The sequence below is a fragment of the Phoca vitulina genome, unplaced genomic scaffold, assembly GCF_004348235.1.
Source record: "Phoca vitulina isolate PV1807 unplaced genomic scaffold, GSC_HSeal_1.0 scaffold6, whole genome shotgun sequence".
NCBI classification, from domain to species: Eukaryota; Metazoa; Chordata; class Mammalia; order Carnivora; family Phocidae; genus Phoca; species Phoca vitulina.
The window spans coordinates 19,596,412-19,616,425 of NW_022589709.1; the positions used below are offsets into that span (position 1 = coordinate 19,596,412).

Consider the following 20,014-nt stretch of genomic DNA (forward strand, 5'->3'; position numbering starts at 1 on the left):
ACTCCCATCATGCCCATGAATTTGCCCTCCTCATGGTCACCTATGAGCTGCTGATTGCCCCATCCCAGTCTTTTTCTCAGTCCCCATCCCTACTGTCCTCTGTCAGGCATGCAAAGCCATGAGATTTCTCTTCACTACAAAATTCTCGTCCCTTGGCTTCGACAGCCAGTCTTTCCTGGGCCTCCTTCCTAAGTCCCTCAAAATCTTCATAACTCTTTCTCTCCTCTCCCCCCTAACAATGCCCCACCCCACCCCACAGCCCTCTTCTCCACAGTCCCTTTGTATCATCTCCAAGTTTTAATTAAAACCTCTGTGTCAGGGCTCCCAAATCCCTGTCCTGAGCCAAATCCCAAATTCTGATGGTCTGTTAGACATCACTCTCCAGATGCTGGAGAGGCTCCTCAAACTCCATGGTCAAATACACATTCATTTTCTCCTTCACTTTTCCCCATGAAACTCTTTCTGTCCTTCACCTTGGCTGGAGGCATCAAGGTTGCTCACTCACACAGCTATTCAGGTACTTGTCTACATCCCTGACCCTCACCTCCTCTATGCAATCAGGTCTCAGGCTGAAAGAGCTAAGAACAGAAAGTACTCTCCCGTGTATCCCCTCCTCCTGGTTCCCATTGCCACTGCCCTAGACCTTCTTCCCATCTGATTATTTCAACAACCTCCTAACTGATACTGTCCACTTCCCTGCCCCACCAACTCCCAACACATCACCAGAATGACTGGGCAAAAATAGATTTTATCATGCCATTCCCCAACCCTATATCCCCTAAGAAAGGAGGTAAACCTTCACATTGTGATATCTCCCGCTACAGAAAAAAAAAAAAAGTCTAAAACTCTTTATCTAGCATTGCAGACCCCAAGCTTCCTCTCTTGCTACTCCCCCTCATACCCCAGCCACACTGACTACAAGTTTCACCCTGTCTCTTGCTGTCCAGGCTTTATTCACAGTATTCCTCAAGTCTGGAACCACTGTGTCTGAGTCATTTGCATTTTCATACCAGCACAGGGTTTGACATAGATAGGTGCTAATACAGCTTTGAAAAATTTGGGTGGGGGGGGGTTGGGGATGTCCTTATTCAGGGAACTAAGAAATCAGTTTCCAACAAATTTCCTCAAAATCACATATACCTAATTTCCAAATCTGTCAAATAGGAATGTTAACTCCCAGAATGTTACAGGTCTGTTTCAAGGATAAAATGGGATAACTGAGGCAATTATAATCTTAGGAAAGGGCCAATCACTACACAAAGAGTAAGCTTTCACTCTCCTTTTGAGTCCCAGCTAACTCGGACATTCTTTCATTCATTTACTCTCTTATTCATTCACTCTTCTATTGGACATTTATTCAGTACTTCTACATGCCAGAGACTTGAAGCTTCCTCCAAGAAACCTCAGTATTTATACTCCCAGTAAATGTACTCATGTCTGCCTCTTCCAGCTGAGCCTGGTGGGGAAGGACATGTCTCCCACATCACTAGGTTCCCAGAACTCAGCCAGGGTCTGCACATGTTTGAGTAAGAGTTGGCCTCTTAGCTTAACTCAGCTGAATCAGATACATGAGGTGAGTCTTCCTTCTGAAAAGGATCCCAGGGACCCTGGCCAAGGATGGGAGCTATCATCGAGGACCAGCTGGCTTAGTCGTTCCAGCCTCTACTCTGCTAGCATGGGCCAAGCTGGAAAGATGAAGGTGAGGGGATGGGGCTGAAGTAAGCAGGAATTAGAGGAGGGTCTTACCCGGGAGAAGAAGCAGTTGGTCACTTTCCTCAGGTGTGAGCTCTTCTCTCTCAATGTGAGGCATCCCACTAACCTGGTTTGCACCCCAAAACAAAACTCACGGGTCACCTGAGTTGTAATGTCCCACCCTCTTCCTTGGCCACCACTATCTAGCTATCAGTTAATTCAGGAAGGGGCACTTCCTTCTGAGTCTGCCCTAAGAGAAGCCCAGGGTAGGCAGGGCTATGGTGCAAACTTAAGCAAGATGACTGCAGGAAGCTGGAACCCTGAACTAGGTCAAGGACCCTGGGACATCCCCTCTGTAATACTCCACCCACTTTACTCAGAGTCTGAGTTTTGAGGTGGTGGCTGGAAAGATGGAGGAGCCTAGCATGAGAAATATACAGCACAATAGACAATTTTCCAAAATGTTTAAGTACTAACAAGCAAGAGGCAATGTGGAACACAAGAGGAAGAGGCTAACTCTGCCCTAGAGTGGGCAGGGCAAGTTGAGGAAGCTGAGCCTTGAAGGAAGAATAGTAGTATGCTGGCAGAGGTGACCCTTCACAAAGAGAAGAGCATGTACAAAATCATGGAGCACAAGGCACCTTCATGGTATGGAGTTCAACTCCAAAGACCTAAAGATACATGTAGGTGCAGATATATGATGGGAGAGGTAGCAGCCAGACTGTGGAGTCTAGCCTTGAGATGGTAGGCCAAGGAGGGGTAGAGAGGGTGTAGGTTCACACCTTGGGTCTTCTCTACCAGAAGGGGAAAGGGAATCTCAGGCTACAGTAGGTGTTGGCCACAAAGCTGGTTTTCCCCAAACTAGTCTTGAATGCATAGAACCTTGGGGCATCACTATGACCACTGCTATGGTTTGAATATCTATATCTCCCCCCCAACAACAAAAAATTCTTATGTTGAAACTCTAATGCTCTAGTTTAAAAGACTTTAGGAGATGGGGCCTTTGAAAAGTGATCAGGTCATAAGGGCAGAGCTCTAATAAATGGGTCAGTGCCCTCATAAAAGAGGCCCCAGAGAGCATCCTTGCCCCTTCTGCCATGAGAGGATACAAGAAGTTGGCAGTCTGCAACCTGGAAAAGGGCCCTCACCCAACCATGCTGGCACCTTGATCTGAGTCTTCCAGCATCCAGACTGTGAGAAATAAATTTCTGTTGTTTATAAACTATTCAATCTGTGGTACTTTGTTATAGAAGTCTGAACAGACTAAGACACCCACCATGATAGGAGACTAGACACACTACATGAATTTTCATTTCCAGGAAATTGGTGAACACATATTTTAAAACTTTGCGCTACCTCATTAGCAGTTAACCCTACCGTTATCTACAGACAGAACATGGCCTCCATATGACACCAGGATGGAGACCAGGGACAGTGGCTCTTGCATTAGTTTTGGCATGACTGGGCCTGGAAATATGCCAGATTATCAACCCTGCTGTACATTTCAGACATACAGGCTCTGAAAGACAGGGAAATTGGGGGTGGAGATAGGGAGGACAGAGTGGCCATCACCCATAACATCCTGCCTAGCCTGGGGCTCTAGTCTCTCTCAACTTTTCTCTAGTTGGGAGAGAATATGGAACTGAATGTGATTCATGCTGACAGCCAGAGTCCGCAGTCTTCTGGGCCAGGGTAAGTATATGTTCCTGACAAGTAATGCCAGGGTTTTTTTACCCATGTTTCTGGAAGTCCTGTATCTATTTCCCCAGGAGCAGGGGTCCCTAGGCAGAGTGTCAGGGAAGGTCTGTGTCAGGGCCTATGGAGGGTGGAAGTGCCTTGGGCTTAAGGTCTGTGAGCGGCTGTGACGACCCTGGCTGTAGCAGAGGCACAGCAGTGGCCAACAGTTCTCTTCAGATGCCAGATGGCCACTGACCAATAAGGAGAAGGACAAATCCTGACAAGCCTCCCTCATAGCCCCTTAGTACCAATTTCCAGCTGTCCAGAAGGAACTGAGGAATGGGAATTGGTGGTCAGGGAAAGGTGGGTTGCAGCCACGGTTGGGCTAGGAGCCAGGTTCTCCCTACTCTGAGCTGTTCACAGGCTTGCTTCTCACAGCTGACAGTGCCCAGCAGCCAAGCACACAGGCCCTCAGTAAGTTCCCCACCGTTCCCCGCACACCGTTTTACTCCATGTGTGCCTTGCAGATCTTCTATACCCATCAAGCTCCTTCTTGCTGTCTTTGTTCATGCTGATTTATCTGGAATAACCTCCCCCTTTGCCATCTCCAGACTTACCACCTAATTTTTCTTATCCTCTAAAGTAGACTTCAGTCACCACCAATGCTGTGGAGCCTTTCCTGATCAGTTTCCTCTTGGCCCTGACCCCAGCTGAGCGTGGTCTATTGATCCCAGTGTCTTGGATTGGCTTGTCATTGCATTGACAACGGTCTATTAAAATCATCTGTTTAGGGGCACCTGGGTGGCTCAGTTGAGCATTTGACACTTGATCTCAGTTCAGGTCTTGATCTCAGGGTTGTGAGTTCAAGCCCCACACTGGGCTCCGTGCTGGGTGTGGAGCCTACTTAAACAAAAAAAAAAGGGGGCGCCTGGGTAGCTCAGTCGTTAAGCGTCTGCCTTCGGCTCAGGTCATGATCCTAGGGTCCTGGGATCGAGCCCCGCATCGGGCTCCCTGCTCCACGGGAAGCCTGCTTCTCCCTCTCCCACTACCCCTGCTTGTGTTCCCTCTCTAGCTGTCAAATAAATAAATAAAATCTTAAAAAAAAAAAAATCATCTGTTTATCTTCCCCCATTGTACTATGGGTTCCCAGAGAATGTTTCTTATTCATCTTTGGAGCCCCAGGGCCCAGGATCTAGACCTGACATATAATAGGTATCAGTTAATTTTTGTTAAATTGAAGCGCCACATCTTCAATAGCCCAGGGCTTTGAAACTGAGAGGAAGTAACCTCTTCCTGCCTTCCTGGTGCATATGGCTTCAGCAGCCTTTCCACTCTGGGTTTATACATTTTTCTATCTTCCCACTGGTACTAGCACCCACTTACTATCTGCCTTCCCCTCAGCCCAATTTCTACTAAATCAACTTAGGGCCAAAGCTGCTCTGCCTCACAGGTGAGAATGAGCCCATCCAAACTTAGAATTTCCATTGAGTTTGGGGACTTAAGTGGGAGGTAGGAGGTAGGGTAGTGAAGTACAGAGAGCATCAGCTCTAGTGTCAGGCAGACCTGGGTTTGAATCCCATCCCATTTACCAGCTGTATGACTTTAGGCAAATCTCTTCATTTCTCTGGGTCTCAGTTTTCCGAGCATAAAACATGGAGACTACTTTCTCCATAGGATTTGCCTTAGTTTGGGTTTCCCCAGAGGCAGACCTAATTTGAGTGCAAATACCTTAACTAGGAAGCGACCCCGGCCAGGGCTAGGATTAGGGTGATGCATGTGAAGTGCCTAGCTACAAAATGTAAAGAGGCCCGGGGGCGCCTGGGTGGCTCAGATGGTTAAGCGTCTGCCTTCAGCTCAGGTCATGATCCCAGGGACCTGGGATAGAGCCCAGCATCAGGCTCCCTGCTCAGCGGGGAGCCTGCTTCTCCCCCTCCCTCTGCTTCTCCCCCTGCTCATGTTCTCTATCTCTGTGTCTCAAATGAATAAATAAAAAAATCTTAAAAAAAAAATGTAAAGAGGCCCTCTTACCTTCACATAAGTGCCAACTCTGCCTGTACATGAACCCAAGAGTGAGGGTCCCTCACCCTAGTCCCAGCCCTGATCTAGAAAGCACTGACAGGGGAGCTGGAAGTGAGGTAGGAAGAAAAGGAAACCAAAAGAGCGTACACAATTAAGTTGCTGCTGGGAGCTACTGAGGTTCAATCCCACAGAGGAACTCTGGGAACTCTGGTGGAGAATGCACCCACCTAAGAGGTAAGGAGGCTCAAGTATTTATCCCCCAACTTCCATTTTTCACTGGCTGAGGACTGCCTCAGGGGCCTAGGACCTGGCATTCCCAGCCTGTGCCACACACAAGTCTAAAGATGTGCTAAGGCAGACAGCTGCAAGTTCTTGCAATAGGACATTGTGGGTATGTAATAGAATGGTGAGTGCCCAGGGGAAATGGGCAAGGCACAGCCTCTGCCAGAGGGCTGTTGTAAGGATGAAAGGAAATTACACAACCACAATGCCTAACACAGAGAACTCCTCTTCCCCAATTTATGGTAATAGCTTGTGAAGTTCATGGAGATTTCCAGCTCTCCAAGAGTTGGCAACACCAGCAGAACATCTGCTTCCCATCTTTCAGAAGCAAAAACAAAACACAACAAAACAAAACAACCCAAAACCTAAGGGTCCTAGGTGAGCTCTAAATGCCCAGGGACCTAAACTTGTTGGGGAAGACTGGTAGTTGATGAAGCTAACGTAGTCAAGGGCTCACTCCTCTAAGAACTGTCTCCTCTTGCATCTGTACCCCATCTCTCTCTGGCTTTATCATCTCTCATCCAAACACTACTTATGACATACAAAACTAGCATCACATTAATAACTGCTGCCACTCACTCATCATCTTCTTCATGTGACAGATACTTTGCCTTTATACCCATTACCTTACTCCTTACAACCCCGTAAGTATGATTTCCCCATTTTTTGGACAAGGAAACAAAGTCTCAGAGGGGTTAACCTGTATCAGAAGCAGGGGTTCAGACTCAGGTTGATGTGATACTCTTTCCACTGACTTGTTGTCTCTTCATTGTCTCACTAATGCCTCTCCCACAGTACCACTGGCACAGGGAGAATAAAACAAGTAGCCTTTTTCAAAGCCATGTTCTATGGAGATTGCCCAGTTTTAAGCTAAAAAATGCATTTTCTAGAATCAGCCTTTTCCCTTTCTTCTCTTCAGGCAAAGAGATAAACATACTATGCCGTTTATAATGTTCTACCTCCAATAAATTGCCATTTAATGAGAGAGACTAGTGAGAATGAAGTTGATGGGACAGAACTTACTAATAAACTACTTTTCGTTAGAAGGAAAATAATCAATACTAGAGTCAAAATAAAGCATTTTCTTTAGGGCTGAATACGAGGGGCACTGTGGTCTCACTGCCATGCACCAGAAGTGGCTTTATTTATTCCCCTGAGCCTGTTTCCTCACCTGAAAATTAGGGAGGATACTACCTACCTCACAGTTGCTGTGAGGATTAAATGAAGGTACATACATTACCTAAACCGTAGTAGTTCCTCAAAAAAAATAATACCTATTATTTATGTGATCCTGGCCACAATGTCAGTGCCATCCAACACCAAAACATGGAAGAAATCATGAGCCTGCCATCCTGCTTTAACTCAAAGAGCTTGTGTGCAATGTCACAGGCAAGAAAACTATTTTAAAGGCCTATGCAGTGCCTTCCATCCTAGCTATCTCTGACCACCCCCTCCCAGTCTAACACATACCTCATTTTCATCTTAAAATCAAGAGAAAGGTAACTTTGAATTTGATGAATTGGAAGTTAGTAGAGTCTGAGCGATGTTCCTATTTATCCTGTCCCAGGATCCTTTCCTGATTGGCAGCCACCTCCCACAGTCTTTTATTACATCTTCAAATCAGCTTGGGCCAAAGCTAGCTTTCTTAACATCCTTCTTTGGTCATCTCCCTCAGATAGTTGCTTCTGCCATTCGATAGCCTCTCATCTTTGAAGTCTGCAAGTACACTGCAGACAGACCACATCTTGTTCTGCAGTGAAAGCTCCTGGGCAGTGTGGTCAAGAATGTGCACTCCTCTACCAATATACTGAAATAGAAGTTATTTCCTGTTGCTGCTATGACCTTTGACAGCAAGAGAACTAATCTTGGTTCTAATAGATGAATATGCCTGGTATCCCCACTGGTTAATCTAGGAAGAAAAATAATTGCATAGGAACTAGTAACAGAGCATTCACTTACAAATTCCTGGTAAGAATGGCAGGAGATATCCCTCAAAGGTCCTATGCTCTGGCTGAGAATTCTTAACTAGGTGATGCAGCAAAATGAAGTGACAGGCTGCTGAATGGTAGGGATAGCAAAATAAGAAGTAGGAGTTTGCCTTGGCGTCTTCCACAATGATGTCAGAAAAGGTGAAGGGAGTAACCACACAGTGCTCAGAATTGTGCACTATACATTCAGTGAATATAGGCAGTATGTCAAAGACCAGTAATGGAATTAATTTGGAAACATGTAATTTAGGATGTAATTTAGCTCCACAATTTAAATATTCCCACCCCAAACCCTGCAACACAGAAGAAAAAAAAGGAAGATCTTCATCTTATTGAAATAAGATTTCATACAAACATAAATATATTTAAATTTTCTTTTAACTATAAGTGAATCAGACTATTATAAAACAGAATACTATACACAATCGTCTGTATAGCTTATAGAAAACATCAAAACGAGAATGCTGAGTGGATGCTGGTGGTGAAAACTGCAGGGTCAAAACTTGCTCAACAATGAAACAGGGGCCACTAAGACTTAATGACCATGGCCCACCCCTATTGCTAATGGTTTTGTCAACGTCTGGATCCTAGAAATTCAGGGTTTTCTCCTTCTTCCTCTGCCTGCTTTGGTCCGTGTCCGGCTACCTGGCCGGACAGTAAGTTGCTTTTTAAAGTCCACTAAGCAATCTGTGGCTTCTGAAATGGAAACAAAAGACTTGATGGGAGACTCGTTTAAGTCGAGATGTGGAAGGGAACTCTGCATCTCTTTGCTGCAGCCTGCCTCTTCCATCCCTGGTGAGGGCACCCTAGAGAGAAGGGGGAAAAATTCAGAATTCAACACACACCTACTAATAAGCACTAAGTATGTGTCATGCATTGTACCAGAGGCTTTTACATACATTATTAGTTCATATAATCTTTGTAATAATCCAACCAGATAAGTACTATCATTCCCCCTTTCACAGATAAGGACACTGGGTAAATCATATACCCAAAGCCACACAGTTAGATAGTGAGAGAATGAGAATTCAGACCCAAATTCCCAAACCTTTTTTTTTCCCCCTTAATTATTTTTTACCAAATTCCCAAACATCTTGAAATCTAGGTCAGAAGACCAGGGTTAGGAGGGAAGAATAAGTCACAGCTTTTGCACTCTGCCTGTTTTAACGCCATAAAACTGAACTAGCCATTCAATTCTTAGCCCAGATATGGTGGGGGGGGGGGGGCAGCACAGAGAGAGGTCACACAGTTCCATGGTGATTTCTACTTTCAATAGTTTGAATATCACACTATACACAGAACCCAGGACCAGGCCTGTACTTTTCTAGAACTACTGACAGCCATACTTCAATGTATACCCCAATTCACCTGAAGCTTCCTGTTTCTGAAGACTTGGTCTTTATTTCTGCATCTGTAATAAGAGAGAAAAAGTAATAATGTTAATAGTGTTGTAATCATTACCACTTCTCATTGCTCATGTGCTTCCTGTGTTCTGGGCCCTGTTTTTCATCAGTCTTATACAGATCCCCATCCCCAGACCCATAAAATGTGAGCATTAGCATTCAACAGGCTCAGCTGCAAAAGTATCAAGGTGAACACTTTTGAATGAACAACCTCTGAATAATCTACTTCAAATCTGGACTTGAGGAACAAGGAGTTGCCAAGAGAAATCTGCCACCTGCAGAGATTCACAACATGCTGATCTAGAGGCAGCAGGCTATAGGGCTTGGAGACGCTGCCTTTTTATAGTCATCAGAAGGCAAAACAGATTTGCTTAGTGGAAATGAACTGTTACAACTAGAAGGTAAGCAAATCTCACCAGACTTAAGCAAACGCTTCTCTTCCATCTGCATCTAGTGAATTTTAACAACAGCAACTAATAACAACGTAATAATAGCAGCTAACATTTATCAAGAGCCTGCTTATGCCAGGGAATATGTTTGGAACTTTACTAGATATAATCCTTAAAATCTATGAAGTTGGTATTACTAACCTTATGCAATGCTCTTAACCAATCCACTCTACTGTTCCCTAAATACTAGGCACAAAGAGACAGAGTTACTTCCTACAATCCCTCAGGAATGTAGGCTGGGACACTAAACTAAAAGTAACAAATGATGCACAAAACAATAGGAGGAGGAAGAAATGTCTGCATGTCTGGTTTTCCAAGCCTGTTTCTGTGGAAGGTATTTGGGGCTTGTGTCATTCCCTTGTGATTTGGAAATTTTTTTTTTCTTAACAGCAAGTCCTGAAAATTCAGGCTTTATAAAGCCTGAAATGAAATACATGATGAACAATACAGGGTATGTCCTTACCATCTTCAGGGAGATATAACCTAGACTGAGTCTCAAAGTCTGGCTAATGGGTCAAATGTACACCCACATAACTCCAACAAATAGTGAATTGGCAGTGGCTATTTTTACTGGAAGGCCTGCGACATAAGCTCAGAAAACTGCTCCTGGGGTCTTCACCTGCAGTCTTGTGCTCAGATTGTTCCAAGAGACTGAGGAGCCGGCCTTCACTGTGGTTTTTTTCCTATGACAGAGAAAAACAGATGAAAGGGTTATCTCATGGCAGAGAATCTAAAATACAACTTCCTTAGCCCAGATCACACTTGTCTCCAGGAGAGAGGGAATGTAGGACATAGCTCTAGAAAAGTCTTTTGCTTTCTAATATATGAGGGTATACAAGTAAAAATACAAACTGTGATGACGAACAGAATACATTTTCATGCCAAGAATATTATCCAAGAATGGATAACCAGAGTCAAGGCAAATTATTCCACCAAGATCATATTAAAGAACAGTAGCCTTTGACCTATGATAGATTTAGAGAGATTTAAAATAGAAAATAAGAGTTTCAAGGTAGCTTCTAGAGATAGTGATGTCAGAAGAATAAACTGGCTCTATGATATAGGCACTTACCTATGAGCCCCAACTCCAAATCACTACCTCAAAATCACCCCATTAATACAGGGGTCCCTTTCTTTTGTCATGACAGATAATGGCTTATCCATCTTAGTATGCAGTGATTACTAAGTGAGTAAGCCTAGAATATGGAGCTGCTGCTTTATCTTTGATCTCTAAGCCAAGATTTGCTCTTCCTGATCTCTAATTGCAAAGCCCAGACAGCACATTCATCTTCCCAGTGACCAGGGGCCAGACCTCACAGCTTCCTAAGACCAGGCACACAAGGTGCTAAACAGAGTTGATCTCAAATATGTTCCTGGCAGTGGGGGTATGGTTGGATATCCTTTCTGGAAAGGAATTTGGTGGTACATTTCAACAGATTTTAAAATGTTTATATGCATTCCCCTATGAGTTCCACTTTAGGAAATCTAAGAAATAGTCAGTGGTACGCAGATTAATGGTTCAAATACAATCTTATAATACAAAAGAATTGGAAAGAACCTGAATGTCCAATAATATGAGAATGGTTAAAGGACTTCCATGTGATACAAACATTAAGAGTAATTTTTAAAAACAGTTTGAAAATAAACCCAGGAAGGTGTTTATGCTATAATGTTAAGTTTATACACACACACACACACACACACACACACACGGTCTCAACTACATTAAAAATGCATAGAAAAAAAAGAAAATAGGCCAAAATACTAAAAGTTGTTATCTCTAAGTAGCTAAATTGTGGGAGATAATTTCCCGATTCTTTATACTTTTTTTGGAATTTCCTATATTTCCTACAGTGAGCATGTATTACTTTTTAATTAAAAGAAAATATAATTTTAAAACAAAATCTTGTTTCTAGATAAGCAGAAAAGGAAGAAGCTAGGGGAAAAAAAGCATAGAACAGAACTTCGGAGAATTTCCTAAAACATTCCATACACACCTTTGGGTTCCTCAGCCGCTGCTGCTGCTTCTCCTCCATAGCTGAGCATACCTTCCCACTCTCTTCAGGCCCAGCTCCTTGGTCACCCCTTGCAAGCTGGAGACAGGATTCTACATGACTCTGGTACTCTCTGAATGGGACCAGGGATTTACAGAGATAACACTTCTCATTCCTAACCAATCAGAAGAAAGGGGAAAGTTTTTAGATTTTTTAAGATTTGCTTTTTTTAAGTTTTAAGATTTGCTTTTGCCTCTGGGCTCCTGGATATATCTCAAATTGTGTTTTTATGTTACTCTCTCTCAATTGTGTTTTTACGTTATTCTGTGGAGGAGACATGTCAACCAATGCAGATTTGCTCAGCGGGATCACCAAATAAAACTAACCCGACGCCAATCAAAAGGACTGAGTGATTAGCAGTTTTCCCTGGCTGTTTCTCCGTATCCTGCTGTTGCAGCAGTGGGATGGTAATGAAATCAGTTCTTCTAACTATCTCAAACAATGCTGATTGCTCTTCAGACATAAAATATTCTGTCAAACTCTTCTGAAATTAAGTGTAATAGTTTTTTCAAAGGGAAGTTAAAATTTAGACCGAAAGGGGAACACCAAGAGCATTAAATCAAGATGACATTTTTACCAGGGTGGATGAACTTGTCTGATTAGTAAATTAAGTCTGTATGCTGACTTCCCTAATTCTACAACCTGCAAGATCAACTAGGAAGTTACCAAAACCATGTGGTTCTGCCAGAGGCTTTTGCATAACTTCATATACATAGTTATTTTTATCTTTTTATAACAGTAGAATCTGTAGAAAGAGGGGAAATTGTGTCCTTGAAGTAAGGTTTATTGGGCATCAGTGAAAATGGAATCACAGGGGACAAAGGAAGAAAATGAACATTCATTAAGTATTTTCTCTGTGGTAAGAACTGGTACAAAGGCCTTTAAACACAATTTCTCAATTAATTCTTTTGCCCTATTAAGAAGGTACTATTCGGGCGCCTGGGTGGCTCAGTTGGTTAAGCGACTGCCTTCGGCTCAGGTCATGATCCTGGAGTCCCGGGATCGAGTCCCGCATCGGGCTCCCTGCTTGGCAGGGAGTCTGCTTCTCCCTCTGACCCTCCCCCCTCTCATGTGCTCTCTCTCTCTCATTCTCTCTGTCTCAAATAAATTAAAAAAAAAAAAAAAAAAAGAAGGTACTATTCTCCCCAAGGTCCTATAGCTAATAAATATCAGAAGCCAGGTCTGCTTGATTCTTAAGATCAACGTAGTTTTAAGAAGCTAAAGACAACTTTCCAAAGCTTGCTATTTTAGACTTCTCTTTCTGGCCATTACTATTCAGTTACTATACAGCAAGAGAGATCTGAATTAGTTCTAAGGAAAACTTTCTCTGGAGGTCTTCAAAAACAGGAGCAAAAAACTGCCTTATGAGAAAAGCTAGACCAGTGTACCTTTAAAATTTTATGAATTAATGCAAAAATTATATATTAATCCCCTACTACATGTGAGACAGCAGCACTGTGGAAGGAGCTTAAGTTTTTGAGTCAGGTAGGCTTTGCCAGTTCTGGCCACATGATCTTAACCAGTTATTTATAATTTCCCTTCAATTTCCTGAAGGAAGGAAGAAAGGAAGGAAGGAAAGAAAAGAAAAGAAAAGAAAAGAAAAAAAAGGAAAGGAAAGGAAAGGAAAGGAAAGAAGGAAGGAAAAAAAGAAAGAATATCTTATCAGCTATTGTGAGAGGTACAAAGTAAATCAAACACTTAGCACAGTGGCTGGTATATAACATTAGGTGTTCGACAAACAGCTATTACTGTTACTGCTCTCTCAGATGCATTTTACTAGATGCTGAGGATATAAACATGAATGAAGGCATGTATCTGCCTTCAAATAATTCACAGTCTACCTAGGAAGACAGAAATATCAAAAAAGAAAAAAAAATTACTGCAATATGGTGGGATGAATACAGTCCTAGACAAATGTCCACATGACACGATTCCAAAAGGAACAAGTGATCAGCTCTGCTCAACTGGATTAGGGAAAGCAGCCATGAAATTTAGGGTCTAAAATCTGTATTTCAAAGATAAACATTTCTGCCTAATGACTAATTGATTTAACGTTGTGTTGGTAATGTCTTTACTTTCAGAAGGCATCACTTATACCCAACCACCCCTTAGAATGTACTTTCTTAGTCAAGCTGCAACCCACAACCCAAGGAAGTCACCTATGTTGCCCAACCTTTTGCAACTCAACTTCTGTACTATTATACCGCAAAATAGTTCACTGCTTCCCCAAAGTACCCAATACCAATACACAAATTCAAAGAAAACAGAAAGCTAAGAGCAATGTAGAAATGGAATGGGTGGCAGGACTTTTTTAGGGTAATTAAAAAAGATACAGAGGCCACCTGCACTGACATAAATTGGGAATAAGAAAAATAAATTCAGACATCAAAGCAATGAAGTGATTGGAAAACCAGGGTAGGAGAGGAATGGGTCTCTTTATTCAGTCCAAACAATGGTATGTTAAAAGAGCTCCGAGAACACAGCATACCTACTTACTTGTCAATGTCTAGGGAAGTCTGGACAGCTGTCCCACTGTCACTCTTGCTCTTGGCCTCTTTTTGTCTCCGAGTCAACACTTTCAACAAAAAAAGGAGGAGGGGAAGGGAGGCGAAGGGAGGGGAGGGGAAGGAAAGGGAGGGAGAAAGAGAGAGGAAGGAAGGATGGAAGGAAGGAAGGAAGGAAGAGGGGGAGGGTGGAAGGGAGGGAGGGGAGGAAGGGAGAGAGAGGGAGGGAGGATGGGTGGAGGAGTGGGGAGAGGGAAGGAGGGAGGGAGGGAGAGAAAGGAAGAAAGAAAGAGAGAGAGAGGGAGGGAGGGAGGGTGGGTAAGGGAGAGGGAGGGAAGGAGGGAGGGAGGGGTAGGAAGAAAACCGTTAGTTGGCAGTAGACTCCAAATATAAAAGACAAAATGTATCGGAAGAAGCAAAGTTTAAAATCCTATTCCAAGGGCACCTCAGTGGCTCAGTCTTTAAGCGTCTGCCTTTGACTCAAGTCATGATCCCAGGGTCCCGGGATCGAGCCCTGCATCGGGCTCTCTGCTCAGCAGAAAGTCTGCTTCTCCCTCTGCCCCTCCCCCGCTTGTGCGCGCGCGCTCTCTCTCTCTCTCTCTCAAATAAATAAAATCTTTTAAAAAATAAATAAATAAAATCCTATTCCACTGGAAGAAGTGCAGTATGTGGGAAACCTCTGCCTTTCTAGCAAAGAGAATAACACCTGTAATGTATTGCCTGAAATTGCCAGCCACAAGATATTCCTGTATTTGCTAATGAGATCTTTTTATCCCCTGTTGCCATGAGATCTAAAGATCTAGTCAAGGGGCACCCGGCTGGCACAGTCAGTTAAGCGTCCGACTCTTGGTTTCAGCTCAGGCCGTGATCTCAGGGTTGTGAGATGGAGCCCAAAGGGTCTGCTTGTCCCTCTCCCTCTGCCCCTCCCCCCGCTCATGCTCAGGAGCACACACACTCTCTCTCTAAAATAAATAAAATCTTTTAAAAATATTTTTTAATTAAAAAAAATAAAGATCTAGTCCACATAAGGAAAGGTTTTGTGTAATATCCCAACTAGCAGCACTCAATCCCTTTATACTTTCCCAACCAAAATTCTGTCTGGTGTGACTACACACTGCAATGAGGTGTTCTATGACATACATAGCTACATCTATCTGAGCACCCATATTAGCTCCAATCTTTACTCTACAAAGTGCTCCAGTTACAAGAGAGGAAACAAGTTCACAATGGTAACACAACCAGTTTTTCCCACTACATTAGGACTACCTCCCAGTGCTAGTGGGTATAGACAGCTTTAGCCCAGGTGGCATACCAATACTTTGTCTCACACCAAAAGGCATCTATTTATAAAATAAGTCTCTTAAAAGATCTTGGAGGTTAATCAACTGTTTTCTAGTCTTCATTCCCTGCAATAACAAGAAAAACTATAACCATCTCACTTCAAATCTTGCCTTCTTCGCCCTTGACTTGAAATCCCCATGCCAGAGAATTTAGGAAGGTTACCAGTTCACAAAATAATTTAGGTTGTAAAGCACTGATCTAGTCCAAGAGTCAGAAAACTTTTTCTCTAAAGGGCCACATAGCAAATACTTTAGGCTTGGCAGGCCATATGGTCTCTGTCACACTACCCAACTCTACACTGTAATAGAAGGCAGCCATAGACAACACATAAATAAGGGGTGTGGTATGTTCCAATAAAACTACAGAAACAGATGTCTGGCTGGATTTGGCCCCCAGCTGTTCACAGTTTGCCTACCCTTCTAGCCAACCTTCTACTCATAAAAAATGCCTTCTATAAGCATCCCCAACAAGTAATCATACAGTCTCAACTTGATTATATCCATTCACGGAGGGGAATTCACTTCCTCCTAGGGAAACTCATTCTACTGCTACACAACAATCCAGCTCAATCTGTATTTACTGGGGGCTGTATGAGTAAGTTTACCCCCTTTTCCATAAGTCAGCTTGCTCTTTGAACACTTAACAAGCTACATTACAATCTTAGATTTACTCAGTTGTCTGCTGAAATGTAACCTCCTTCAAAGCAGGGACTATATCTAGTCATTAATCCAATCTCTAATAACTGCAGAAACTTTTTGATTGCCTAGGTTAATTCTAATCCTTGTAACAATCCTCTAGATTGGTATTATTACTCTGCCCTACTTTAAAGGTATGGAACATGGGGCACCTGGGTGGCTCAGCTGATTAAGCGGCTACCTTCAGCTCAGATCCAGATCTCAGGGTCCTGGGATAGAGTCCCGCATCAGGTTCCCTGCTCAGCGGGGAGTCTGCTTCTCCCTCTCCCCTACCCCCTCTCGTGCTCCCTCTCTAATAAATAAATAAAATCTTTAAAAAAAATAAAAATAAAGGTATGGAACAAACTCAGAGGCACTGACTTTGCCAAGCTAGCACAAATGGTAAAGTGGTAGAACCCAGGATAGATATAGATCAGTCTGATTTCCTATACCCAAGTTTTACATTCCTGGTTGACCTCCTCTACATACACCCCGATTTGTCAGTCTCTCTATATATGTGTGTGGAACCCAAAAATGGACCAAATGCTCAACAAGCAGTCTGACCAGCAGAGAGAGAACACAAGAACCACAAACTAACCCTAACCCACTGAGACTCATATTCTACTAATCCAGCCAAGGCTGTATTTGCTTTATTGACAATCTTAAACTGAGCTTAAAGGTAATTAAGATCCATCCCCTACCCTTCCAAATTATCTTCAAATAAAATATTATTAAGACAAGTCTCCTAATTCTATACTTGGTTAACTAAGTTGTTAGTTATTTCCCCCCTTAAACACAGGACTTTATATTGATCCTTGTTCTTTTCAGCTGAACATTCTAGTCTGTTGATATCATCTGCAGTCTTGATTCTGTCATCTGATGTTATCAGCTCTTTTTTCCAGCTTTGTGTCATCTGCATATATGACAAGCATGCTTTCTACATCTTCATCCAAGTCAATGAGGAAAATGGTTATAATAAATGACATGGCCAAGGACAGAAACCTGTGGCATTTTACTAGATAAGCCTGTCTTCTTCTTCCTGGTCCAAATTTCCTTTAAATACTTAATCAAGCAAATATTTATTGAGAATCTTCAACATGCAAGTAATTTGTGGATATATAGGAAATTATGTGGTAGGGTCCTTCCTTCTTTTTTTTTTTTTTTTTTTAAAGATTTTATCCATTTATTTGACAGAGAGACAGAGAGAGACAGAGAGAGAAAGAGAGAAAACAAGCAGGGGGAGCCACAGAGGGAGAGGGAGAAACAGGCTCTGAGCAGGGAGCCCAACGTGGGGATCGATCCCAGCACCCTGGGATCATGACCTAAGCCGAAGGTAGACACTTAACCGACTGAGCCATCCAGGTGCCTCAGGGTCCTTGCTTTTAAGGAGCTTACAATTTACTAGGGGAGATAGCACATACACTAAATAACTATAACACAAAGTGTAAAAAGACATGCATAATAAAACAAGATCATATACACAAGCAACTTTTTTTTTTCCCCTCCCTTCCTCCTTCCCCTCATAAGCAACTATTAATAGTGTTTGTCTCTGGGGAGGATGACAGGGACACTTGGGGAATGCAATAGGAGGGAGGCATACTTTTGCACTATATATTTTTCTGTACTGTTGAATTAAAAATTAAAAGGGAAGAAAAAAGAGACCAGATTATAGAGAGGTCTTGGGTACAAGTTAAAAGTACACTATTTTTAAGGTTCCTTCCAACCCAGAGATTTTAGAAGTAAAAAGAAAGTACTATAAGAGATAAACATCCTGGACATAACTGTATAACCACCTTCAAATCCACCTCCTATTCTATCAGCCAGTCCACATTTCTCCATCTTATGTATAAGGACTTCATGAGAGATTTTATCAAGTGCCTTGCTGAAATCAATTCTCAAAAGGTTGGCACCTCACGGATTAAAGAAACCTTTAAAGGGTCGTTTATTTCCCCCCTCTCCCTTTCTATTTGTCCTCCATCTTGACTACCAAGTATTTTTCCAAAAGAAATACTTGGAAAGCACTCCACAGGCAAGGCTGGCAAAAGAATTAATTGCTTCTAGCACTTATATCCCTATTGCACTTAGCACATTTCTGTTGTTATTTGTTTATATGTCTTCTTCTACACCATGCAACTTTCTGAATTCAGAGATTCTGGGTTTTGTTTCTTCAGCATCCTCAGCAGAGTCCAGCATTGATTAGATGCTAATAAATATGTGCCAAATTAAATCACAGCAATGGATTTAAAAAAGCTCTTGTTTTATGAGGACATTCTCTGTGCCAGCGACTTTATAAACATAATTTCTAATCTTTTACAACAATTCTGCAAGGCATATATGATTATCTGTATTTTATAGATGATGAAATATTAAATAACCTGATCAAGATCACAAAGCTAGGGGCGCCTGGGTGGCTCAGTCGTTAAGCGTCTGCCTTCGGCTCGGCTCAGGTCATGGTCCCAGGGTCCTGGGATCGAGCCCCGTATCGGGCTCTCTACTCTGTGGGAAGCCTGTTTCTCCCTCTCCCACTCCCCCTGCTTGTGTTCCCTCTCTCGCTATGTCTCTATCTGTCAAATAAATAAATAAAATCTTAAAAAAAAAAAAAATAAAAAAAAAAAAAAAAAAAAAAGATCACAAAGCTAAAACAACAACAACAAAGAAACATGGCACCAGGAACACAGTACAAGTCTAACTTTACAGAAGCATATGTTGGGGCATCTGGCTAGCTTAGTTGGTGGAGTGTGCAACTCTTAATCTCAGAATTGTGGGTTCAAGCCCCACGTTGGGTGTAAAGATTACTTAAAAATAAAATCTTAAAAAATAAAATAAATATAAAATAAAATAAAGAAGCATATGTTGTTTTACAAGAGCACACTGCCTTTCCTGGGAAATAAGAGGGTAACGGATGAGAAAAGAAAAAGTTGTTAAGTGGTAAATGAGTGGGCAAGTGGAAAAGGGAGAGATTTGGCAGGTGGCTGAAAACTATATGCTAATTTTATTATTAAATATTATGATCAGAGTGAACTGGACTGGACCCTGCAGCTATATTTTCCCTTTGAAACATATTACCCTACGAAGGAGCATGAAGGTCTATGTTGTTCTAAAGGAGCCTCCTACTTTAGTTTCTGAGGGCTGAGACAGCCATTTCAAATAGCTGCAGGAAGAAATTTCAGTACGAAACTTAAGTCCAAAAACCTAACTACTGATGACAACAGCCAAAGATTTCAAAAGGGAACAACGGAGTCTGAGGACAACTACCAGAAAAGCAACTACCAGGTAGGAGGGATAGAACAGAAAGGAGGGATATCACTGAGAGATGAGAGAGTCACTATAAACCTACAACCATTAACTCAGGACTTTATATAACACTGGATGGAAAACATCCTAAGGAGCTGTGCTTGGGACTTGGCTTGGCACTGTTAATACATAAAAGAAGCAGCAACACCTAGCAGAATAAAGTGCACTGACTTTAGAGTTGTCCAAGTTGGGATTCTACTAGCTGTGTTGCCTTGGGCAAGTTACTTAACCTGAGTATCAGTCGACTTACCTACAAAATGAGAAAACAGCATCTACCCTCATAGGTTTTGGTAAAGATCGTATCAGATAATCCAAATAAACTGTAATAGTGTCCAGCCCACAGAAAGCCCTCAGCAAACATTTATTATTATATAATTCTCATTATTATTCCAGATTTATTTCTTAGCTTTATCCAAAGATTTAAGACTACCCTTAGAACCAGTGCCCAGTTTATCTATAAATTAGGTTAGGTCTTAATCTTTAGTTCTCATACTAATTTGTACAAACAGAATGGTCAAGTAAATAACCAAAGCCTTACAGAACAATCATCAATACTATGTAAACATTTGTTTCTACACTTGTTTCCAGAATCCAAAGAAGACAAGCAGTCAAAAATAAAGACATGTGGGGGTGCCTG

The 20,014-nt window shown here is 42.3% G+C and overlaps 1 protein-coding gene across 4 annotated transcripts in view; it reads right to left on the reverse strand.

Moving 5' to 3' along the window:
- Positions 1-5,387: 5,387 nt before the first annotated feature.
- UIMC1 (ubiquitin interaction motif containing 1) overlaps positions 5,388-20,014 on the reverse strand; it is a 138,679-nt gene continuing 124,052 nt past the window's right edge. For all 4 annotated transcript variants that reach the window (XM_032403789.1, XM_032403788.1, XM_032403791.1 and 1 more), the window contains 5 exons: positions 14,061-14,139; positions 11,508-11,679; positions 10,130-10,193; positions 9,027-9,069; positions 5,388-8,464 (listed from right to left, as the gene is read on the reverse strand). In XM_032403789.1, the coding sequence (XP_032259680.1) occupies positions 8,254-8,464; positions 9,027-9,069; positions 10,130-10,193; positions 11,508-11,679; positions 14,061-14,139 (569 nt within the window). In that variant the 3' untranslated portion in view covers positions 5,388-8,253. The remainder of the gene's footprint in view (positions 8,465-9,026; positions 9,070-10,129; positions 10,194-11,507; positions 11,680-14,060; positions 14,140-20,014) is intronic.